At 42.8% G+C, this 25,975-nt stretch overlaps 1 protein-coding gene across 5 annotated transcripts; it reads right to left on the bottom strand.

The window, feature by feature from the left end:
* Positions 1-2,769: 2,769 nt before the first annotated feature.
* On the bottom strand, positions 2,770-24,527 carry TRAF3IP1 (TRAF3 interacting protein 1). Of its 5 annotated transcripts, none has more exons than XM_082238951.1 (17): positions 24,352-24,527; positions 21,987-22,055; positions 21,688-21,849; positions 20,452-20,568; positions 19,860-20,342; positions 18,850-18,927; positions 16,610-16,685; positions 15,151-15,252; positions 14,372-14,446; positions 13,372-13,392; positions 12,894-12,987; positions 10,527-10,610; positions 9,691-9,808; positions 9,014-9,050; positions 8,447-8,520; positions 5,618-5,841; positions 2,770-3,049 (listed from the first exon to the last, which is right to left on the bottom strand). In XM_082238951.1, the coding sequence occupies exons 1-17, from the start codon at positions 24,472-24,474 to the stop codon at positions 2,890-2,892; spliced, it is 2,097 nt and encodes a 698-aa protein (XP_082095077.1). In that variant the 5' UTR covers positions 24,475-24,527; the 3' UTR covers positions 2,770-2,889. The 5 variants fall into 5 exon arrangements, with proteins under 5 accessions (XP_082095077.1, XP_082095081.1, XP_082095078.1 ...); XM_082238955.1 differs by lacking the exon at positions 24,352-24,527 and adding an exon at positions 23,956-24,113; XM_082238952.1 differs by lacking the exon at positions 13,372-13,392.
* Positions 24,528-25,975: the final 1,448 nt, after the last annotated feature.

Here is a 25,975-nt window from a genome sequence, read left to right as displayed (position 1 = left end):
TACTTGTTGAACAGTTCATTTATCCAGTCTGTACAGTGGTACCTCGGGTTACATATGCTTCAGGTTACATACGCTTCAGGTTACAGACTCCACTAACCCAGAAATAGCACCTTGGGTTAAGAACTTTGCTTCAGGATGAGAACAGAAATCGTGCTCTGGCGGCGCGGCAGCAGCAGGAGGCCCCATTAGCTAAAGTGGTGCTTCAGGTTAAGAACAGTTTCAGGTTAAGAACAGACCTCCAGAACAAATTAAGTTCTTAACCCGAGGTACCACTGTATAACATTTATTGCACATGTAACTTGTTACGATACAGTTGTACATTTATCCACTCCATGTTTACAGTATCTCCAGGCTTTTTTTGCACATGGCAAAAGAAGTATGTTTGTTGCTTGAACGGTTACTAGTCTATCTCTATTCTAGTTATTATTCTAGTAAATTTGGTTTTATACTTATAAGCCAGTTCGTGGTGTTGTTGTTTTGTTGCATTATTAATATTGTCACCACATTTGATACTTTGTGTATATACTTTGTTTCTATAAACAGTCTTCTTTCTCATTTTATTGGCTTTCAAAAATAACTACAATCCAAACACCACTATTCATAGAAAAAATATGTCATTTAATTATTATATATAAAAAGAAAATAAATTTATAATACAAATTATATTTTAGGCTGTACATTTTTACTCACATACAGAAAATGCTGGATTCTTCTAACACAAACAGTTTTAACCATATATACAGATCCACACTTAAATGTGATGGGATTTTTTCAATGCTGAATTCAGTCCTATATACAATTACATGCATTTTGAAAAGACTGCAGCTGAAAACAGTTCAGCACTTCTGCTGATGCTTTTTAAGACATTTCCCCCAAATTAACTTCTAATATCCCTTTCCAAATATGACAATCATACCATATACTAAGGCTCTGTAGTTACTTTGAAATATATGCAAAAACATTTGTTGTAGTAATTTTGGGATGGCTTCTTTATAAAGGCAGCGGGAACCATTCAGTCAAAAACTCTACTAGACAGCAAACAAATCATATACACTCCTCTGTAAGGGCTTAGACTGTTATCCTAAGCTGTGTTATTTATTAGAAGTAAATGTCATTACTTCCAAATGTTTTGATCAGGGTGTCAGACTGATAAAGTGCACACAATTTATTAAATAGCTTGCTAAACTATTGCAACACAGCATTTTTCTCCAAGCCTTAAACATTTCTGAGACTTCTCAGTCAATAAGCGCAAGGTTTCAAACCATATCCCACATTACCTTTCACCTGTGCAACATCCAGTAAGCCATACTTAACCCATAAGAAATATAATTTTATGAGAAAATGGAGAGATGGTAGATATGCAAACGAAGAGACCATGAGATTTCTCAAATCCAATCCACCGGGGGTGGGGGGGTGGGGAATGGAAACTTGAATCACATTCACTTAAATAATGGTGTAGCTTCAAAAGATTCAGATTATATGTAGTCTGTGTTTATATGACACAGGGACATCAATAAGCAAGTCCACAAGCACACACAGCATGCTGTGTCCTTACCCGCTTTTGCCAAGCATGACAAGTCTCAGGTGTCCTTCCAAGCTTGAAGTAAAGTGGGATGGGAAATTCATGCAGTTGTGCTGTTTCTAAGGCACTCTAAGCACTCTGCAAGTGCAATGCAACGTGAACAAGTCCCAACCCTTGAAGCTGGGAAATCATTACCATGAAGGAGCTGGGCTACACTTCAGAAAGACTCAAATGTTCCAGAAGATCTGCACAAACACACTATCCCTTTCCTGAACTAAGAAATCAGGAGGAGGGATAGGCTTATATGTATTGTGTTTGCTTCCAAGGTGCTTGGCACACCCCAGAAGCAGAGCACAGCAGCAGGGATTCTTTTGTCCCAAGTGTTGGGAGAAGAGCTGGGATTTGTTGCTTCAATATGCCTTGAAGGAGTTCCTAGCACCCTGGAAATGAAATGCAATAGTTAAATTTCAGGCCTATTCCAGAGCTGCATTCTTTTTGACTTTGCAATGAGAGGCACTTAAGAACATCTCCACAACTCAGTATGACATCAGGCAGTACTCCGTTAGGCAAGGCGAGAAGCCACAAATATGGCTGATTACCAAGACCATCCAAGATTTATGGGGTCTCCAAGTGCAAGTATTGCAGGTACTCTTAAAAAAAAAATTGGAACCCCCCCCCAAATAAACCCTCCATGCAAAAATGCATACACCCCCTGCTCAAATTCTCTCAGAATGATTTAAAGTAAAAACATACATGACTGGCCATTTAGTTGGAGGAAAAGTACTTAACTACATAAATAAAGGCAAGTATAATTAACATGTTCAGATAAACTTATTTTGTTATCTTTCTTATTTGTATGACTTAAGGAAAGACAGATAAACCCAATTTTGCTTCTTGATCTGCATGAATTTTTAAATAATTATTCTTAAAGGGTTTGCCAACAAAAGGTCATATTTCAAGCTACTCCAACAGTAAATTCAAGCTACACCCAAAATTTCATACAATATATTTATATATTGGTCAAAATGCCACACATATACCAGACATGAAGGGTACAAAACCTGATCAGAGTATATTGTTATTAAATAATCCAGGAAAGTGAGCTCTGCTGACAATAGAAAACCTATCACAATATAGGTTAAATATAGCGAATGTTTTGCATTGACTGTTTTTTAAAGCTTTTTACAAACATTGAATAAATGGCAAATTTCACCTACACAATATAAATCTCCTGAGGCCATACACCATCACGTGAATAAGTTTATTTGAAACTGTATTTGCTGCTGTATGCAACAGATTTCTTTCAACACAAAGATTTATTTCTTCTATTTAGAAGAAAATCCATTCCAGCTTGCGTGTTCCATTGTTCACCTCCTTGAGTTGATGTTATGAACCATCTTCTGAATTTTTTCATCATTCTTTAAAACATTGGCCATTTTAGCACAAATCTTATCTTGTTCGTCTTTGATCAACTGATCCAGCTCTGCAAGTTCTACTTTCAATGGTTCCACAACACTGTCTGTAATACTGTTGAGACAAAACACGGAACTTACACAAAAATTCTTGTGAAATCCATTACGGTTAGACAAACACATCTGAAGCAAAGAGAGCAAATGTAAGGGGAGAAACTAAAAGTACATACTACAAACAAACAAACACTCTAATGTTTGCCTATACAGTGGTACCTCGGGTTACATACACTTCAGGTTACAGACTCCGCTAACCCAGAAATAGCGCTTCAGGTTAAGAACTTTGCTTCAGGGCGAGAACAGAAATTGTGCTCCGGCGGCGCTGCAGCAGCAGGAGGCCCCATTAGCTAAAGTGGTGCTTCAGGTTAAGAACAGTTTCAGGTTAAGAACGGACCTCTGGAACGAATTAAGTACTTAACCCGAGGTACCACTGTAGTGGGTAGGGGAAGAGGAAGTCAAGCAGGAGGTTGGAATGAGCTCTGAGAGTTCTACACTCAAATCCCAGTTCAGAGGGGGGAAACCCTCAATTGCTTTTAGGCAAGCATCTTACTCTGTTTACTATTCGGTAAAACAAGAACAGTTGGGATCTGCCTGACAAAGTTGATATGAGTAGGAATGATAGCTATCTTAAGCCTTATCTTACACCTCATCATAGGCAGATACTAATCATAAGGATAGTGTTTTTATATAACTTAGCAGGGGTGAGAAACAGCCACATAACTTTCTTTGTACTATCCACTGTCATTAATACCAGTGGGAAGAGTCAGTGTTGCATTGCGAAAAGGGTGGGGGGGGGAGAGTAGTACTGGAGGCTTTAATACTCTTGCTATGAATAGCATTTAGTTAAGTCACAATCTCTAATTAAAGGACTGTCCTGCAGATAAAACAAGATCATCCACATATGCTAACACCCTGAATTCCTTTGAAGGGCTGGGTATTCCCATGGAATGCAGAGTCAAGGACCCCCATCTTGGAGATATTCAGATCACCTCAGAATCTAAGACTGCCTTAGATATCAAACAGTCCAAGGTGATAACTGTCTCTGAGGCTTTGGAACTGTTTTGTAGCCTCAGGAGGGCTTCCAAAGTTTGTTGGTCAGAGTTTTGTTAAGAATGTAATAAAGGGAACATGCTAGGCAGAGAGGAGGCGGGAGGCAGAGAAAGAGAAGTACAGTTTGGTGACTGACAGAGCTACCTTTCCTCTGTTCTATTTGGGTAGTTCTCTAGCTACAAATGCTAGATTAGGAAGATTGGTAAGCATTTTCAGTCTTAGCCCCCCAAATCCTGACAGGTTTCTGCTCACCCACCTATGCCTAGGGCTAACTCACTTTATGGCCCACCTACTGGAATTTATTTATATATAAAGTTTCCAGTCCATCTTTCAGCAGTAATGTTCCATTTGGACAACTGCAATGTACTGTTCATAGGGTTGCCAACAACAACAGCTTAGAAACTCTAGCTAGTGGAGAATGTGGTGATAAGATTGCTAACTGGGACAAGTGTTTTGAGTGTATTACATCCTTTCCTTCTTCCAGTGACTTCCAATTTATTTCCATGACCAATTCAAAGTGCTGGCTTTACCTTCTAAACCTCCACACCACTTGGGTCCCCAGCATCTAATGGAACACCTTTTCCCATGTGAACCTACCCAAGCTCCAATAGGATCTATAGAGGCTCTCCTATGAATGTCATCTCATACTAAAGCAGGGAAGGTGGCAAAGAGAGGGCCTTCTTGGTGGTGGCCCCTTCCCTGTATTTGGAAACCTCTCATTAAAGAGATGTGCCTAACATCTGTTTTAATGTCTTTTCAGCACCAGGCAGTGGCCTTCTTATGCTCCCAGGCCTGTTAACAATTTAATGTTATTTCAGCATCTCCAATTTTAGTTTCTAATCTGCTGGAAATAAGTTTTAGGGGTTTTCATTTTTATATGATTGTGCCAGAGCAGATAACTTGTCCTTTATTGTTGATTGAGTGCAATCACCCAATTCTGAATTTGTTTGCATTTTGTATGTTCCAATGTTTATATTGTATGTTACTTAGAGGATCACTGCGTGAGATGACTTGGCAAATATATATAATCAAACAAATGTCCTCTTCGTGCACAGGACAGGTGGAAGGAACTTCCTCACAATTCCCAGTGGAGGCAGCAGCTAGGAAGCTCCTTGGCTCACAACTTTCAGGGGAGGTTGGTTTGAGCAGAGGGCAGGCAGTGCTGCTGTACTCCTTAAACCTCCCTGCCCAACCTCCTTGGAGCTAGAGCTTGGCTGACTGCTCAGCTGGGTGCCAGTCAACACGTAAGTGGTGGGAAGCCTTGTGTTAGGCTGCTGAGTTGCTCACTTTAGCTTAATACAGTGACATGACCCCAGAGGCAACAGCACCTGCGCATTTGCTTCTACTACCATGACAATAGACTTAGCTCACATCGTTTAAGTTTGTGGGATTGTTCTAACTCCGCCCATTATATTTTACTGCAGTAGAAGCCTTCACTGCTGGGATACACCTTTCTTGCCCCACCTTCTCCCTCAGCTTGGCCCTCCCAGACCTGATTAGCATCACAAAACTCTATGCATGTTGTTTTGGATTAACCAACTGCGCTGCAACCGTGCAATTTCTCAAATAATCTCACCTTTGTTCTTTCTGTAGGGCCTCTTCAAGTTGTTTATTTTCATTCTGCCACATCTGGAGTTCATTCTTCATGGCATCCACATCTTCCTGAATATAGTCCATGATTTTCCCAAGGGGGAGAGCGCTCCGACAAAGGGCCTGAATGGATCCACGGAACTTCTCTATTTCCTTTGCTACTAGATCTTTCTCTTTTCTCCTTGCTGCTTCTGACAAAAGTGGTTTTTCCTAATTGTTAAAAACACACACACAAAAATAGACAAATAGTGAAGGAACGGGATTGTTGTTTAAGGGGTGAATTAAATATATGGGATAGATTTGAAAACCAAAACATAAAAATAGAAAATAGGTGTGTTCTGAGGCACATCAATGAAACCAATACTAATTAATAATTAAAGATCACTCACCTTAGCCCAATTCTGCCATTGGAAAATAGTGCAATGGTCAAGAATGATCTCAAAGATAGCACACTTTCTGTTAAAGCAGAGAGATGCAAAAGGACACACAGCCAAAACCACATTATTTGCATTACTCTATGCCCATTAACATTCAAGGCCAATTTAAGATTCTGCTTCTGACTTGTTTGGCTTAGGATGTTCACTGCCTCTCTTAGTATATGACTAAACACCTTACATGCGATCTCCACCAACTAAGTTCTCCAAGCAGAGAACTTCCTGCTCTGGACATGACAAAACTGTAAGAGGGGTGCAACAGGTTTTTCCTCAGTAGCACTAGCTACTACTACCATTACAGGAAATCATTATGATCTGCCAGGACCATATTAACACCGGTCTCAAAGGATCTACACTGGCTCCCAGTAAGTTTCTGAGTGCAATTAAAAGTGTTGGTGCTGACCTTTCAAGCCCTAAACGGCCTCGGCCCAGTATACCTGAAGGAGCGTCTCCACTCCCATCATTCAGCCCAGACACTGAGGTCCAGCTCAGAGGGCCTTCTGGCGGTTCCCCCACTGTGAGAAGCGAAGCTACAGGGAAACAGGTAGAGGGCCTTCTCAGCAGTGGTGCCCGTCCTGTGAAATGCCCTCCCATCAGCTGTTAAGAAAATTAAAATCTATCTGACTTTTAGAAGATATCTGAAGGCAGCCCTGTACAGGGAAGCTTTTAAGGATTGAGGTTTTTTGTGTTTGACTATTTTGTTGGAAGCTACACAGTGGCTGTGGCAACCCAGTCAGATGGATGGCATATACATATAATAATAATAATAATAATAATAATAATAATAATAATAGATTCTTATGCCATTCTTTCTTCAAGGAGGTAGCCGTGTTGGTCTGCCATAGTCAAAATAAAAAAATTCCTTCCAGTAGCACCTTAAAGACCAACTAAGTTAGTTCTTGGTATGAGCTTTCGTGTGCATGCACACTTCTTCAGATACCTGAAGGTATTTCTTCAAGGAGTTAAGGACGGCATAAACTACTCCTCTCATCCATCCATCCATCCAGGTCAAAATCCTGGGGAAAATCTATCCAAAATCTATCCACACCAGCACACAAGGAGATTCAGTGATGCAACAATGAAGTACAGTCGTACCTTGGTTGTCGAACGGAATCCGTTCCGGAGGTCCGTTCAACTTCCAAAAACGTTCGACAACCAAGGCGCGGCTTCTGATTGGCTGCAGGAGCTCCCTGCACGCAATCGGAAGCCGCAGAAGCTGCGTCGGACCTTTGGCTTCCAAAGAACGTTAGCAAACCAGAACACTCACTTCCGGGTGTGCGGCATTCGGGAGCCAAAACGTTCAGGTCGCAAGGCGTTTGGGATCCAAGGTACGACTGTGCTTATGTACACATTTCAACAAATAATAAAGATATAATGAATGTGGGTAAAAAGTAACAGATTGTGGGCCATAAGTACGATGCAGCCTGCAACAGAAGGTATATGTCTGCAGACAGGATGCGTATGGAGTGAAGATGGAGCTGTGCTTTTGAGGCTAGTTCTCTTGGACCTGCCTGAGGAAAGGATTGTGTCCAAAAGAACCATGATTGGTTCTCTCCCAGTATGACTTGCTGTGTTTGGGACCTGCCTTGTGGGTTAGGATGGATTCATTTGGGTCAATATGAAAGTTTGTAACTTGAGGCCACAGAATGTTCGACAGCAGAGTTATGAATAACCAAAACTCAACCAAGAATATTGAAGTCACTTTGTCACTTGATGACAGCAATGGTTGTTTGGCTATCAAACAGTAGCAACCAACAGGAGCTGCTGATCAGGCTTCTCAACGCTGTACACTGATGCCAGTTACCGGGAGGGAGGGACAAGGCAGTAGGGAGCTTAGCAGTGGCACAGAAACAGAGCCAATCTGACACCCCTGCTGCTGTGCCGAGTTCTCTGCGGCCTCGTCTCTCCCCTTCTCTGCAACACAGCAGCAACATGCGATGCTGGGAAAAGAGATCAGCAGTGGAGCCCAGCCCACACTGCCATTAACCCAACACCACTGATGGGGTTTCTTATGATCTTCTTATCGCAGGATCAACAAGTCTGTTGTTAGGAAGCACAGGATAACGGGCAGATTCTTCCAAGAGCATCGCAGATGCACACATGACTTGTGCTAGAGGTTTGCTGGAGTGATGAGGGAAGTAAAGTGCTCCTGGTTTTATTGAACCAGACAGCCTTTAACATACGTGCTTCATAAAACGTGACGGTGTCTGCTAGGTGTTTTTATTTTATAAGAGGTTACTAAAAATGTTCCTTCTTTGGAAACATTAGTTTAACTTTGTAGGATACAGAGCAATGCAACGTTGAAAAAGAGGTTGGAATGAAAACACTGACGAATAAGCAACTAAGAACACTCAATTCTTTGAGGTTTATTGCATGATTACCTTCTCAGCAGATTTTGGCAACTGGGACAATTCATAATCTTTCTTTGTTTCCAATATTCTTTTGACAAGCCCACCTGTTGAAGATAAAAATTATAGTTCTTAACTGCAAAAGACCTCTCTAAAAAGGCCCCCCCAAAAAAGTGCTTATAGTGGCTCAGTTTTGGTTCATACACCCAACTAGTTTCTTCTGTATAGAACATTGAAATGAAACATTCTTTCTGAAACTCCTATAATGTACATACAGCCACTAAGGTATAATAAAAGTCAGCAAGAGAAGGCATCATATTTTTAATTGGATTACAAACATTGGATCTATGAAAGACCTGACAAGTGTCAAAATCATTGTACTTGTGCCAAATTTCATTAAGAACAAGGAACAAAAAGGATGGAAAGGGATTTTGAAGTTATCTCAAGTCAAAGCAAGTAGTTGACAAGAAAGCATGAATTGGACCGCATACGTATTGAATCTTGAAAGGAAGACCAAGGATATAGGAAGTGACAAGTTATGAGGGACTTAATCACAAACAAGCAAGTAAAGAAAAACCTTAAGAAAATAAAAAGACTTGCCATGCTTCTCATCTTCTTCCAACTCTACTGTTGCCTCCTGAACAATAGAAATCAAAGGGAAGTTAATAAATTAAAACTAGACAAGTAAGGAGACAATAATACTTGAGAGCTGACCGTTCATTTTCTCTCTGTTCTAAGAATAGCGACTGCCTCCCCGCCACCTTACCACCAAAAAACACCCACTGATCTGCCAACTTGAGAACTGCATTTTACAATTCTATCATCCGTCCCTGTAAAATAAAAAGGGAGCTCAATTGTACAACTTGGAGCATGGACCAATCAAGATGACATGTGGTTTGACTATCAATGGGATTTGCGCCAGATCCTCGTAGTATAAAATACAGAGGGGGAGGGGTTCCACAGCAGCCATTCTAAGGTAATCAGGGGCACCTCATACTCTGGCAAAATTATGAAATGGAAGCAAGGGCTTTAGGCTTCTAGGCTGCCTGTAACTGTTAATTCACTGTTCCTCTCCTTAATCATACACTATGACAACACAAACTTCCTAATGGGGTTGGAGGGTGCTTCCAGCTTAGACTCACTTCCATTCATCGTGCTTCAATATCAAGCATAAAGCATACCACTGGAACTCTATTCAGAAAGAGACAAAAGGAAGCAGCAGACAACACAAAGTTAATGCTTGGTTCACATCTGTATGAGAAAATGTATTAACCGACCGTTGCCATTTCTGCCATTTCAGGCAGATGCAGTGCTGACTCCACAACAAACTGATCGTCATCTTCTTCCTCCTCTTTGTCTATAATGACATTTGTCACTATTTTGGCACTGCCATTTCTAAAAGAAAGGAAGAACAGGACTATACTTCAGGCATGGTGTTACAAGTGATCATTCAAGATAGAAAATACTGTAGAATCCTTTCTTTAAAAGAAAAAGGTGTATTCTAAAGGTGTCTAAAGATAAAAAGGTTTTGGGAATTTTCAAGCTATTTACCCCCATAAAGATGGCAAGTTGGGTTTAGTATTACAATTTTTAAAGTTCCACTGATTTATGAGCAGAGCAGTTGTGTGTGGTTGTAAAATAATCTGTGGCACAAGAACTGCAAAACCCAAAGCCCTGCTCATCTGATGCTAGTCAGCGCAGAAAGCTGGGGAAGGTGGGAGACAGACAGAGAAAAGTCTACATTATCTTATGGCCACTTCCCAAAAAATGTGGAAAAATATGAAAATGAAAACTATTGACAATATTGTAAACAAAATAAAGGTTTTCTTCTCTGAGCTTAGAAACACTTATGTTTCTCAACATTCTAATGCAGAAACAGGAGAGACTCAAGAGTATGCCATCATCATGGATGCTGTAGGACTGCAGTCTAATTTGCTGTAACTATCACATTTCTGCATTTATGAATATACCACATCAATAGGAAAAATTGTGTCGAGGACAATTTTCTAGTCTTCTAAAGGCCTAGAAAGTTTAACACACACTTGACTTCACATTTGATAATAAAACAAACTATAGAACAATACTTCAGCAGAAATATAAAATATTTCCTGACCTCTCTGGTGCTAAAACCTCTGCACTTTCTTGGCGTTTTATCCGGGGCGGAGCTGGCCTTGCACTGCTGGGTCGTGGAAGTCTTCTGTAAAGGGAGGTAACGAGCATTTCCTTTCTTAACACAAATTAGTGTGTGAAACCACTTATTTTGAGCAATTTGCAAAAATCTTATCAAGCACTGGCGTGCCTTCATTAATAAAGAATATACAATGCAATTAAAGAATTGTTCAATTCTTAATTCATTGTATTCTAATCAGAACACAAGGAGATTCCAAGCCAGACCCCCCCCTTCCCCCAAAAATCCAGCCAAAGTACAGTACAGTACCCTGATTTCAATGCCAAACAGTAAAACACATATTTCACTTCTACTGAAATCAACGGAATTGAAATATATTTCATTTTGATTGAACAATGCTGATTGGCTGTACAATGCTGTACATAGATGACTGAAGGGATATAACAAATTAACCTGAGGCTGATCTTTTCCTGCTGAATGCAACTTGCATAATTTAATAAGCTTAATATTAATAATGCAAATCAACATTTTCCCCAAGTAGTAGTGATGGCCATGAAATTGGATGGCTTCTAAAGAGGATGAAACAGACTTAGGGAGGATAAAGCAATCAATGGAGAAATCAATGGCTACAAGGTCCAATGGGTATGTTCTAGGCCCAAATGCAGAGAAGGAAGAGTAAGTCTCTGAAGGACAGTTGCCCTTGTGCCCTGATTTGGACGCAGGCTCTCCCGTTCACTACAACAAAGGACGCCATGCCAGAAGGTACTGTTATATTGGGGAAGACGACCTTTTAAATTGGATTACATCTAAAGAGGTAAGAGCTCAAATGTTTCTAATCTGAAATTTATGTACAGTGGCGCCTCGCAAGACAAAAAGAATCCGTTCCGCGAGTCTCTTCGTCTTGCGGTTTTTTCGTCTTGCGAAGCAAGCCCATTAGCGGCTTAGCGCTATTAGCGGCTTAGCGGATCAGCTGATAAGCGGCTTAGCGGATCAGCTGATAAGTGGCTTAGCGGATCAGCTGTTAAGCGGCTTAGCGGCTTAGGATCAGCTGATAAGCGGCTTAGCGGCTTGGGAAAAAGGGGGGGAGGAAAAAACCCCCGCAGGAACTCACAAGATATTTTCGTCTTGCGAAGCAAGCCCATAGGAAATTCGTTTTGCGAAGCACCTCCAAAACAGAAAACCCTTTCGTCTAGCGGGTTTTCCGTCTTGCGAGGCATTCGTCTTGCGGGGCACCACTGCATTACAGTTAATTTTACTCTTTGTTGTTTCTATTCAGGCATAATAATGCATATTAGAATACGTGCCACAAACTTTAAAGATGAAACAGTAGAAAGCAACACTTAGGAGTAAGTCGTATTTCAGCAACATTGTGGTCCTGTGCAGGTGTTACATTGATTCCTTGAAAACCATTGTTTGTAAATTAGGAGTTTTGGAGACATACATTCCCACTCCAGAGCAAATTTCCATTGTTGTGTGCTATTGGTCCTATTGACACTTTATAAACATATACACATGACACTAACCACAGTTTACTCCTAAATTGGTTTTCTTGTAACTACAATCTAAAATTCGGAAGAATTCAAACCATGGGTTCAAATTGTGGTTTATGATTAACAACAACCAAGGTTAGCAACGCTAAAGGGCTCTTGGGATCCCTTCCAACTCTACAGTTCTATTATTCTCAGGCTAGCATTTGTGCACTTGCAATTCTAAACCATGTTTAGTGCCAACAAGGGCAGGGGGGAAATTATTCTGGGGGAAGGGGGGAAAGGAAGCCGGGAACTCTTAGCTACCTCTTAATTAGCAAACCACAGTTTACTGAGTAATACAGTCATACCTCGAGTTGAATGTGCTTCGGGTTGAGCGCGTTCGAGTTGTGCTCCACGGCAACCCGGAAGTAACGGAGCGCGTTACTTCCGAGTTTCGCTGCTCACGCATGCGCTCAAAATGACATCACGCACATGCACAGAAGCGGTGAAATACGACCCGCTCGTGCGCAGATGCGCCTTGCGTTCCATTCGGGATGCAAACAGGACTACGGAACGGATCCCATTCGCATCCCGAGGTACCACTGTATTACAGTTTGATCAGAGCTTTTACAATTTCATAGGCTTTGATGAATTTCCTGATTACGGTCAATTTACTATCTAATGTGTCATCAAGCCATTGTCAGTTTAAATTCATGGGGTTACAATCCAAACCATAAGCAAGTTTACACACCACTGACTTAAATTAATGAATTAATAATGTTCAAATCTTTCTAACTGAAATAAGTAGCATTTAAGTGCATAACTTAAACTGGATTGTACCCCAAATTTTTAGTCTTTAATAAAAGGGAAGATACAGACATACCTTTGGGTGACTTGAGGAGGAAGCTCATTAGTAATTTCACTATTTTCAGAAACAACAATTTTTTCAGGGGCAGCAGTGTTCAAAACATCTCCTTCTATGAAACAAAACAGTCAGTCATTTTGAAAACTGTATAAATACCAAATGCTGGTAACATATATAAATTTAATAAATAATAATTTCTTTTCTAATACTGAAATAAGCAGAACTTCCCCTCCCAGCACACACAGATGCCATGATTATGCTGCAGAGATAAATTCAGTATTGCATATGAAACAAAGGCCAATTGGCAATCTATTTCTCCTTTACTGCTTATGTGGCATTTATTGTATTCCAATGTAAAAACAAATTAACATTAGATTAATAGCCATATACCAATATGAAAAAGCTGTCTCTTTCCAAGCTCTACTTCACCATAGTTAAAATTCTCTTAATTTTTTTAAAAAAATGATTATGTGTTAAAATTCAGCATAATTTTTACCTGCATCACTGGATGAGTCACCTGCAACATAAATACATACTAATTATTCCTCATGCTTGCTGCCTCAACGCCTAGGGCTTGCCGATCGAAAGGTCGGCGGTTCGAATCCCCGCGGCGGGGTGCGCTCCCGCTGCTCGGTCCCAGCGCCTGCCCACCTAGCAGTTCGAAAGCACCCCCGGGGGCAAGTAGATAAATAGGTACCGCTTACCAGCGGGAAGGTAAACGGCGTTCCGTGTGCGGCTCTGGCTCGCCAGAGCAGCGATGTCACGCTGGCCACGTGACCCGGAAGTGTCCCCGGACAGCGCTGGCCCCCGGCCAATAGATGTGAGATGGGCGCACAAACCCCACAGTCTGTCAAGACTGGCCCGTTCGGGCAGGGGTACCTTTACCTTACCTTATTCCTCATGCTTAGGAACAATTAAAAATTGGATCAGACACTCCACTGTTTGTATGCAGGACAGCAACACAAAACACTCTTCTTGATTACTGGATTGTTGCCGTACATGTACTAGAAAGGTAAGCTCACATTCTGTGAGGTCAGGGTGTGCGATTCAGGGAGTGGAGCAGGAAAATGCAAACACACATCAAACACAACATGTTTCCCTCAGTTTGTCCTGGGATGCCATATTTTCACCCTAGGGGAAAAACAGCAAAATTGCTCCAGGCAGCAAGCTATTAATTAGTAATAGCTGCTTTCGACCTTATCAGTCTCTATTTCTTCTTCAGAGAAAAAAACTATGTTGAAAAGAGTCTATTCTTTACAACAAATATGGCAGGGGAATAAAAAATTCCAAATCTATTGTGATAATTATGTCTGGTAAGCTAATACTTTAACTATCAGTCTCTTCAAGTTACACCCTGGAAGGCGTTGACATGGAAGAATTTTTTTTAAAAAAAGAGGTTAAAACAAAACATGAAGCTCTACGGTGCAAAGAAGCAATGGCTCTGAAAAGATAACCTTCCAAAGAGAGCACAGAAAAGTGCCTACTGTTTTGCTTACCTCTCTGTTTTACTGCAATTTCTGGCTCAGCTTTTCCATGTAAAACAGTTGCCGGTTTTTCCTCTGCAAGTGTAGCTGCAATGATATTAGTTCCCATTAATATTCCTAGCATAAAAGTTTGTGGTAGGAAGCCATGAGACAATACAGGTTTTCACCCTCCATCCTCTAAAAACTCTCCTAAACACATTTGCCAAAAGTTCTGGAAACCCAAAATTACAGTTCCAGTTTCTAGGCTGATAGTTCGGGACAGAATACCCTTCCCAATTCCCTCTCATCAGAGGCAGGAGAAGAAAATTTACTGGGATATTCAGGAAAGGAGCTGGCAAATTTTCCATTTAGCAATCATGTCTCTGCTACGGAAGGCAGTAGCATTTGGGGAGTCCCCAGTGATTTGCCACTTACAAGGTTGGCGAACTCCTGCCCTAAACGTATTAGCAATTCTTGCCATTAAAGATTGGTAATAATACTTATCATGTAGCACTTTCCAACATTGCAGGGCACGTCAGTAATATCATCCTATACTGAAGATAAGTGACTGAATCTGAATGAGACTCACCCAGTGAGATCTAAATAGACACATGGTTTGCAATAGGGACTTTTTGATTTGTAGCAGTGTCTTAGTGACTAAAGTACATCAGCTCTCTTGGATGCAAAAGCACTTCTTCAACACACTGTATGTTGATACGTGGTAAAACAAAAGCTGTAATTATAGCACTTATAAAAAACTGACATCTAGTTAGTGCTCAAAGACGAAGCAAGAGAGCTTTGCCTTTTCTTACCTGGCTCTTGTGCTGTAATAACTGGCTCAATTTTCTGTTTTAACATGTTAGCTGCTCTTTCAATTGCACCACTAGATACACTTTTACTAGTTTCCTTTCGCCCTGACATGAGAGAATTCACAGAGAAATGTGTGCTATATGCTATTAGGATCATTTAGACATGTTTAGATTTGGCAGAGTTATGCAGACACTTCATCAAGATCTTCACCACAATGTTACCCAGCCGATTTATCAAATGGCTGTGCTACTACTTCTTCAAACTATCAAACCTGTACACTGACAGATATCTCCTGCTACAACATCAGCAGCTCGTACTATAACCTTAGAAACACTAAAATATGCAGAGACCTGATAAAGACACGGGGGGAAACCATAGTTTCCTGCTATGTGAATGAGTCGGCTCCCTACTCCCCTACCCTTCTCTTTCACATACCAGAAAAAAGATTGCAAATTTCCACTTCTTACTTTAAAGTACATGTCCCTGTGATGCATGTCCCTTCTGTTCATGTAGATTTCCCTTGCAATTAAGAACCTTGATCTTCCAGGGTCATAAATCACATGGCAAGCCTCCCATGTAGCAGTTCCTTGCTGTGGAGGTTACAGCTGAACTCAAAGAACAGCTGTCAAGAGCAGCTGGGATGGGGCTAAGAGAAAGGGCTTGCATCTCCTTTGCACTCATGTTGTCCATGCAACATGTGAAAATGAAATTGTACGCAGGCTGCTTAAGTAGTGTGGGCCATGGCTGCAAGTTCTGTGAAGTTTATTGTTGCTGTGGATCATTAACTCCTCGTAATTATTAGACTGTTATGTTTATGCAATTGTTCTAATTACGTTATATACATGTTAACTGAACAGTTTTGTGTTTTAAAATATCTCACACCCCTTTCTTATATGTTTAAGTACTTTACCTCACGGGGTCCTACTGACCCCAAATGACTTCTCTGTAATGTAAAGGTACTTTACTTTTATAGCTTTTTATTTTATAGTACTTTATAATTCCAGCTTTCTTAGGGTACACTTGATCCCAAAACCAGACTGATACAGTTACAGTCGTACCTTGGAATTCGAACAGCTTAGTTGCCAAACGTTTTGGTTCCCAAATGATCAAAAACCGGAAGTGATTGTTCCAGTTTTCAAACGTTCTTTTGGAAGCTGAACTTCCTGCAGCCAATAGGAAGCCATGCCTTGGAAGTTGAACATTTTGGAAGTCAAACAGACTTCCGGAACAGGATTCTGTTCAACTTCCAAGGTACATCTGTATTCATGTTACGAAGAATTGTAGTTAGTTAAAAACTAAAAGCGGAAGCTTCCAGCTCCTCTGGCACACAAAAGAGAAGCACTTGTTCATGTAGTGAGAACAAGTGGCTTCCTTTGTGCCTTATGTGGACCGTAGATTATGAAGTGCTACAAATTCAAGAATTCTCAGGAAAGAATTAAACAAAAGACTTGTTTTGGCTACCTTCACCAACAGGTTTGGCTCGTTGTCTTGGTCCCTTTGTTGAATGTTGCCTTGATAATCTTGCTGCGTTTTCACTCTTGAAAAGATATACAAAGCACGCAATTTAAAAAGGCACAACTCACAATTTTTCAGTCTACTGAAGTTTTCCACACTTTCAGAGTAAGCAAGATTCACCCCTAGTGCTGAAGGAGCCTGGTGCCTTTATCTTTTGTGGCAATCCATTTTGCTACTATTTTTGGGAGGAAGTGGGGTTGGGGTGTGTGGATTCCATAAATTTCCCATCCCCATTAATTTGAGCACTGGTGTAAACACTGTGGTCAGAGCAGCTGCTCCTCCCTATTGGTAAGGAAGGAGGTGATGATAAAGAGATGGCATATTTTATATTTATACACACACACTTTTCTTAAAGAAGAAGAAGATAAATAGGAGAAGCTCCCAGAAGGAGTGATATAGCGGGAAAGGAGCACAAGGCATCTGTATTTGTAACAGTTCTGTTTTGGCAGATACCGCTTGTTATTTGGCACTGAAATTTCCTCTCTTACGTAACTATTAAAACTTTTGTCTTTACTTCTGGTCACCTCAGTAAAAGTGTAAGTACAGTGGTGCCTCGCAAGACGAAATTAATTCATTCCGCAAGTCTCTTCGTCTTGCGGTTTTTTCGTCTTGCGATGCACGGTTTCCCATAGGAATGCATTGAAAATCAATTAATGCGTTCCTAGGGAAACCGCCTTCAGACCAGGTCCGGAAACAGTCTGTCCCCGGACTTCTTCTGAAGGCTGGGGGGGGGGGACAAGGGCTTTTCTTCCCACCCCCAGCATTTTAAAAAAACCCGGGACAGCGGAGGACTTCTCCGCTGTCCGGGCGATCTTAAAATGCTGGCGAGCGGCATTTTAAAATCACCCCGGACAGCGGAGGACTTCCCGCCCCCCCACCCCGCTTCGGAGCACCGTTCTGAAGCGGGGCGGTGGGGGAAGGTGTTCCCGCCCCGCTTCGGAGCACCGGGAGATCGCTTCTCCCCACCGCCCCTTGCTTCAAAAGTGGTCTGGGGGCAGCGGGAAGCGCTTCCCGCTGCCCCCGGACCTCTTTTGAAGCAAGGGGCGGTGGGGAGAAGCGATCTCCCTGCCGCCCCTTGCTTCAAAAGAGAAGACCCGCTGTCCCCGGGGCAGGCTTCGTTTTGCGAAGCAAGCCCATAGGGAAATTCGTCTTGCGAGGCAACTCGAAAATGAAAAAACCTTTCGTTTTGTGAGTTTTTCGTCTCGCGAGGCGTTCGTCTTGCGGGGTACCACTGTATGGGAATTTCTCTAGAACCCATTTCCTACCCATCTCTTCTACTATGCACCAAACAATGAACTGGAGTTGAATCCCTTGTGACATTTCATCTCCACTACAAATTTCATTCAAGCCCAGAAGCCCATAAACTTGAGGAGAAGATGCATCACACAATTTTGGAATATGAAAAAACATTGAGAGCATTTTTCAGAAGTAAAATGCTAACATTTAACAAAAAAATGGAACAGGCACCAGATTTACTTAACCAATAACGCAATTCTAAAAAGGTTACGTTGTGATTTCTTTGTAATGTGTTTTTCTCTGACCACAGCATGAATCATTAAAACCAGGAAGACTATTAGAAATAGGAATAGTTAAATAAGCAAGCTCCCTTTTCGCTTGAGTGGAGATCTCACCCCCATCAAGGGTCTCTGACTGTAAAGCATCTTCCTTTGGATTCATTCACATGCCAAACCATCAACTGTGTCACCCAGCAGTAGCCACTGCATCAGGCTGCAGCAGAGGGGAGAGGGCAAGCAGGACCCCTTCGTTCACTCTGGCCAGAGACCAGTTTCTCTTCACTCTCTCTCTCACTGAACAGGTCCCATCTCAGCTGAACGTTCTAAGAACTCTGTAAATAAGAACTGGTGCCCGAGTTTGGTTTTTCCCCTTCTTCTCCCTTTGGTACTGTGCCATTTAGTTGCAGGTCTCAGAGCAGGGATGGTCTTTTTTTACTGATCAGTAGTTTGCTTTGGGAGCCTTTTTGACAGAGGAGTGGGGTATAAATGCTGTATACAGATAAATCACCCAGAAGGTTTGTTCATGCAATGTCAAACCAAATATGTTAATAAAATAAGTAAGTTTTTAAATGGCTTTAATATTTTGAAATCACAAGCTGATTTTCACTTGTACTGAGTACAGAATGGAAACATTTTAACTGCTTTGCAAAATGCGTATACTTGATTACTTACTTCTTTCTCTGGCTCAGCTTTATCTTTTACAGATCGTTCCAACAGTTTTTTAGTTACATTCTCCTCTGATCCTGTAAGCTACAGAAAAATATTTATACTGAACTTTTGCAATGGTTAGTAGGAGCTGGTTTGCAAATTATGCTAAGCCAAATGAGAACATGAGGATTGTTAGGAGACTGGGTGTGCTACTCTCCTCCCTTGGTCCTCCTGCTGCTGCGAGCTAGACCATGGTTTGGCTTTAGAGGTGGGGAACCTTTCTTCAGTCTGAAGGCCACATTCTCCCATGAGCAACCTTTGGGGCTACATGCCACTGGTGGGTGGGGCCAGGTGCAAAAGTGGGTGGAGCTTCTAAGATGGGTTCAGGACTGTTTCACACATTACTTCACTGGACATAGGTATTAGGCTATTATTGTAAAAAGCATTTGGGAACACGGATTTCATTCCTCAGACACAGTTAACACACTATTCCCATATACATTTTACACACTTTTTCCACAATCAGGGTGGGCACCCTATTAACCAAGAGACTATATACTGTAATACTCCCTTAATCAGTTCAGCAACTGAAGCATGCCTCTAGATTTTCCTGTGGTTTATTTCTGAAAATCCATCTCTAGCTTTGCTAATATGAAGGCAACCACGCTTTTCCTGAGCTCTGTCTTACAAGGCAGCCACACGTTCTGATTAGTGCTACAGACAAACTTATATAAATAGCTTTCGCGTTTTCAAAGAGAAAGCAGCCACAGCTTATTTTTCTCTCAGTAGCCTTTTGGTTTAACTAGCCACCCTCAAACCAGGTTACATTTGTATTCCTTTGCTCTTCCCAGTGCAGGATTTTGATACCCACCCTGCCCCCAAGGGATTCATAACAAGCAGGCCTGATTCCACACAGAAGTCTCATGTGCAAAACCGAAAGAAAAACACAAAGAGATTCTTCAACAGATCTGCTAATTATAGTTCTCATCAACGGCTACTTTATGCCTTTTTTAAATAAAAAAAAATCCGTTTACCTTTTTATCTGCCTTGTCCTTTCCTTGTTCACGTGACTGCTCTGTCTCTTTCACTCGTTCCCTTCGTTTATCTTTTTCTCGATCTTTTCCCCTTTCTCTGATCTTCTCATGTTCCTTGTCCTTGGCCCTCTCTTTGTCTTTTTCTCTTAATCTGTCTTTTTCTCTTCCACCCTCGTGTTGTTTCCTTTCTCTGTCCCTTTCTTTATCGTGCTCCTCTTTTTCTTCTTCCCCATCGCCTTTTTCTTTGTCTCTGATTTTCTCTGATTCTCTTCCCTGTTTGCTTGACCTATTCTTATTTCTCTCTCTTTCATGTTTCTCACCTTCTTTAAAATTGTCTTTATCAAGATTTTTGTGCCGGTTCTCATAATCCTTATGTTTGTCACTTTCTCTTTCTTTTCGCCTGCTCCCTTCCTCTTTTATCTCTTCTTTGGGTTTTTGGTCTTGAATTGAGTTTCGGTCTTTTATTTCTGAGTCACCTCTTCCCTATATAATAAAATGTAAAATTATTAAATTGTAACACAGTCTTCTCTCTAGTTGCTCAGGCAACAAGAATTATTTATACTCCCCTTAACCCAAAAGTTGTTCACAGCACCTCTTTATGGGATCTTTGATCTTCTGTTCTGTTTTGGGTTTTAGAAGATGATATCCCTCCTTTCATATCAGCTTTCTCCCCTGCAAGGACTCTTTGAACAGCTTCATCACTGGATAGCTACAAAGAGATAACCTGTTAAACTGAGCATAATCTTGGCAATGGTCATTTCTATCCTATACACAATGCTGATTTCTTTCTGTCTTAAAAGAAAAATATGTATACAATCTTAGTTATCATTCCTTTCAATTTTGAACAATTCCTTTTAGGGAAACAACCCTAATTATGCTTATTAAGGAGCATGTTCCACTGAATTCAGTGCAGTTAGGTGGACATCCAGCTTCTAAGTTTTGCCAGTGGAGAGGCTCTTAAACCAGAGTCTAAACCCGTACCCATTTACCTGGAAGTAAACCCCATTAAGCACTAGAGCTGGGCGACACGTGGCTTTCAACATTGTGATATATCAGCAGCTAAATGTCTCTCAGCTGCTTCTTTCTCCCCACTTTAGAGGAAGAAGTAGCCAGAATACATTGCCCAGCCCTACTAAGCTCCAACATCGCACTGGCTCACACGAGCTGGAGGGGCATCAGAGCTTCATTGAACTGCTCAACTTGGGGAGGGGGGAGCCTCCTGCCCACCAGCTAAGCTAGCCCCTGATACCCTGGCCGGCAGCTGGGCTGCGGAGGGAGGGACAGAGTGGGCGAGCATCAGGCCTGACTGAAGTGTGCAATACTGGCTGCCAACAGGGCAAGCAGGGATTCGCAATAGATTGCCTGATGGGAAATTCTTAAATTGCTCTCGCGATTTTCACTTTAAACCAGTTTCAGGCAATGTATCAATACCTATTAAGCACAAGAGACTTCCTTTTGAGTAGAAGTGCATGCCATTGTACTGTAAGTTAACTATACAGTGAATTCTTAATGAGTGCCTGATCTTCAGTAACAGGAGACTCGTTATGAGACCTGTTACTAGCCAACTCTTGTATACAAATGCCTGGTTGCTATGTACCTACAGTACTGCAAAGGGCACTGGGAGGAAAGCACTTCAAGAGGGAAGCACTGAGTTGGTGGTGGTGGTGAGAGAGGCATGTCGCTTTTCCACGGCATCTATCCCCAAGGTGCCTTTCCCTTGTGACTCCCCAAACTCGCTTTCCCCCCAGCTCAAGTTCAGTCTGGTGCTTGCAGGGAAACTTTGTGTAAGATTTAAGTCCAGGGATAAAGCTCCATGTAGAGACCCTACCTTATTAAGACAGCATTTGGCAATTGCCTGGAGTAGTTCATTGGTTCTTTCAGGTTCATGCCCAGCAACAATACGTGCAGGCTTCACTGCCAAGGGTTCCCCCGTCACCATGATGACAACATCAATTGCTTTCTGAAGGAAGCCGATTTTTGCATCTTTATCCTGGTAGGGCAACACAGTTACATAAAATTATCCAGATTTCAGCATAAACTGTGATCTTCCTGGCATATAATCAGATTAGTGTGCATGTGTATTATACTCTCATTTTAAAAGTTGAAACAATTAAAGGCTTTGCATACCTTAACATTATCAGATTTCATCTCTGCTTCTGTGTACAGTCCTTTCATGAAACCAGTTGATCTAATTACCTTTATAAAAGAAAAGAATGTGTTTGGATTCTGGATTTGGCAGGCAGTTTGATCTTCACATATATTAGAATTCTATCAGGAGTGGGGAGTTGTGCCAAAGCATACACAATTGTTAGAGCACAGATAATGGTAGAGATGATCATGACAATCCATGACAGCCTCTGGAGAAATCCTGCTCTATGGTATTCTTACATTTAGTTTATAACAAAACAACTCTTCGGTTACAACTGTTATCTGTACAGAGATTAAGCATTCTTTTAGCAACTAATATTATAAGTACATGGATACATATCTGTGCAGGTGGGATGGGTAGGTGAAAGGAACTTGGATTCTTGTGAGTCTCTGGATGGGCTTGAATTTTCAGTTCAGATAATATTATGATTGATAACTTCCAAAACAATGACTAACTTTTCAGTGCTAATTAGTTTTGAAGACAGTTCTCTTCATTACCATTTCAAATGCAACTTGCAGTTAAGGCACTGACAGAGTAAATTGGATGAGTAAAACAAAAGCATGAGTAAACCAGTTTTTAATAAGCTACAAGACCAGGAAGGTATTGCTCAAATGTCAGGGCAGAAGCCACCAGTAGATCATGGGATTCTTATGGGTCAGTTGCTATGTTATCGTTGGCTGGTAATACGTAAGAGCTCCAAAATTCTCTGTGTGATACGTCATATGACTCTATGGCAACGAAGGACAGGTGCTGCTTCTACCTGCATGGTGTTTCTAGAGATGCCATTTTTGAAGCCTTCCTCAATAGAGAATTATAGAACAGTCTCAAATAAGTTGTCAGCATTTACAGTCTTAGGAAACTATTTGAGAACCACCACCAAGGGTAGGGAGATCTAACACAGAAAAATTACGTCTGAATTTGGTAACTAACAAAGGCCAGGCAGTAATAAAAATAAAATGTGAAAGTACATAAAAGCCAACAGAAAAATAAGACTAATTAACCAGCAAACTGGACTCTTTCTCTTTCAGTAAATGCTTAAAACTACTTAGATGTCTTTCTGAAGATCTTCAGTATGGGAACAAGCCAAAGTGAAGAATTTAACATCTAATTTATTTTGCGGAGAAAACTATGATACAATGAATCTGGTAGTTTTTTCAGTGTTAAAAGACTACAGTGGTACCTTGGGTTACGAACTTAATTTGTTCTGGAGGTCCATTCTTAACCCGAAACCGTTCTTAACCTGAGGCACACTTTTGCTAATGGGGCCTCCTGCTGTTGGCGTGCCACCGCCACGCGATTTCTGTTCCCATCCTGGGGCAAAGTTCTCAACCCAAGGTACTACTTCCAGGTTAGCGGAGTTTGTAACCCGAAGCGTTTGTAACCCGAGGTACCACTGTACCTACAACGAAGGGCTGGCAGGGTGGGTGCCATTCTTTCACCACCTTCAATGCCCCTAGGGTCTCTCCCCTATCTCCCTCCCTAATGGCCTAGGCAACTTTAACTGCAAGCTGACCTACAAAAAATCATAGGTAAAGCTTTTTCATGGCATGTGGAAATCAAAAGAACAGCATTCCACCTACTATGCTAGCCTGCTAGACCTGGGATAACCCTGGCTGCTACTATCAGATTTTTATTTTTATTTAAAAAGCCTAACACCTGAAAGGGTGGCTTCATATGCCTGCGTATATGGGAGGGCTTTTCATCCGGGTGATGGTTAAGTTTTTAAAAAAGATCAAAGGCTATACAATTTTGAAGGTTTTATAATACTGCGCCTCTTTTTATTGGCTTGGAACCTGTGGTCTGCTAAAAGGGGCAGCTGCACAGAAACTAGACAGGGAGTGGGCGACCTTGCAGAATTCTACAACTGGGAAGGGTGATGGGGGCCGGGGGCGCGTGGCTGGGGGATGGTGAACTGATGGGCTTCTGAGGGACTTGGGAGCAGTTCACCTACGAAGCTGCTTTACCCGGCACGTGCCCACTGGGACCCCTCCCCTGCTGCAGGCGCCGCATGGATACCCGCCCGGCAGAGCCTGCCTCTGGAACTCCCTGCCTCATGAGACAGCCTGGGCTGCGCTCTTTCCGCCCCCTGCCAAGAACATTCTCGCCTAGACAAGGCCGCGCGCCCAAGGGATGCCCAGGACCGCCGAGGCGAATTCTTCTTATCTGTCAACCTTCGAGAATTCCTCTTTTGTAAACCGCTTGGAGGTGGCGCGGGGGGAGGGGAAGCCCCATCCCTTCCCTCCCCGCCCGTTGCCTGGCAACCGGGGAGCGCAAGCCGCGCGGCGCGTCCTTTCGGCGGGTCCCCCCTCCCGTTCCGCGCGCCCCCTCGAAGCCCGGGCTGACCTCCCCGATCACGTCGTGCAGGTATCGGAAGGGGGGCTTGCTGAGAAGGCGCTCCGTGAGGGGCGGCTTCCGGATCACGCGCCCCAGCAGCTCCTGCGTGCGGCGGACCATGGAGCCCTGCATGGCCCCCGCAGCCCCGGCCCGGCGCCCAGCGAGGAGGCCCCGGCACGCCGCTCCCGGCCCACCCGCGCTGGCTCGCTGGCTCCTTCCGCGGGGCGCGCGCCCTCCGGCCTCTCCTCGCCGTTGCTACCCGACTCCGCGGCCCTAGCAACAGAAGGCCGCTCCGGGGCGGGGCCTGCTTGCCCCGCCCCTCCGCATCCGGCGCCTGCATTGGGCGACGCGGGAAGGTGACGTCGGGAGGCTCCGGGAGCCCGGCCGGAAGGCGGAGGAATCTTTTTGCCGCCGGACCGCTTCCCCCGGAGGCCCTGAGCCGCTGACTTTGAGTTCCTGCCAAGGAAAAGGGCGGCAGATAAAAATATAAAACAAAACATGGAATGTATTTTTTGCTAGTGTCGTTTTTATTGTAATTATTTATGTATGTTATTACTATTTATTATATACAGCTCTTCTTCTGGGGGCCTCGGGGCGGTTTGCAGCCTATAAAGTCTATCCATACTCAATTCTTATTCTTTTAAAAATTGTTTTCTTCCTGTGTTTTGAGCTTGTTTTTCTCTGTAAGCTCCCTCGAGCTCGTCAGGGAAGGCCGCTTGCCCCCTCACTGCGCAGGCGCCGCTGTCACCTGGCCCCGCTCCCCGGAGGGCGATCTCCCTTCCTCCAAGATGGGCTGCTGGCTGGTTCTTGGCCTGGCCGTGGACGTTGTCCTTGCGGCCAGGAGTTTTTCTGCTTGGCAAAATTCGCTCTGGCTGAGAGTGTATGTCAATGGCGACTCCAGTAGGCCGCTTCCCCTTTTCCTGTTCCCACTGGAGCCTTCTTTTGCTTGCCACGCCTGCTTGCTCTCTTCCGGCCAACGCTGCCAATGACTGATCTTAAAAACTTGGGGTCGGTGAGATTCGGCAATCGCGGCACCTTGCGCCTGCTGGACCTCCTGAGCGGAGCGGGTTGTGCCTTGCTCCTCGTAAAGTAGGGCGAAATGTGAGGAGTGCTGCAAGCCGGTGCAGAGGCAGAAGGTCTGGCCGAGGTGCTAGAGCACGGCTTCTCTGTCTGGGGCTTCTTCCTAATCCAGTAGAAGACCATTATCATACGCCTCTTAGATGGGCTGGACATGCTGAAGATGGTGCTGGAGGCCCAAAGACCAGGATGACTTCACAGCGGAGGACGCAGCAGGCAGTTCCCTATCAACAGTGCCAAATCCAAGCAAATGTTAGCTCTAGTCCTGTTATATCGATCCAGCAATTCTGCACGTTAAATAAGGGATTAATTCCTCAGGCAGTACGAAAAGACTTCCTGTGGCTTTTTAATAGCAGGGAGCTCCCAACTACTGCCACTGTTGACAGCCTGTTGCCCCTTATATCTGCTTGAATGGGTTATGTCACAATGGTTCCTTCATCAGGTGTTTGTGAGCACGAAAATGCTGTTGGGAGTTGCAGCAATGAAGGCTCAGGCATAACACACTGTTTGAAAGTCTGAACATTTCCTCTTTTTTATTTAACAAAATTTATATACC

Source organism: Podarcis vaucheri (genome assembly GCF_965113315.1).
Source record: "Podarcis vaucheri genome assembly, chromosome: 1".
Classification (NCBI taxonomy): domain Eukaryota; kingdom Metazoa; phylum Chordata; class Lepidosauria; order Squamata; family Lacertidae; genus Podarcis; species Podarcis vaucheri.
Note: the sequence above shows the minus strand (reverse complement) of the source record. Positions and strands in the feature narration are given on the sequence as shown.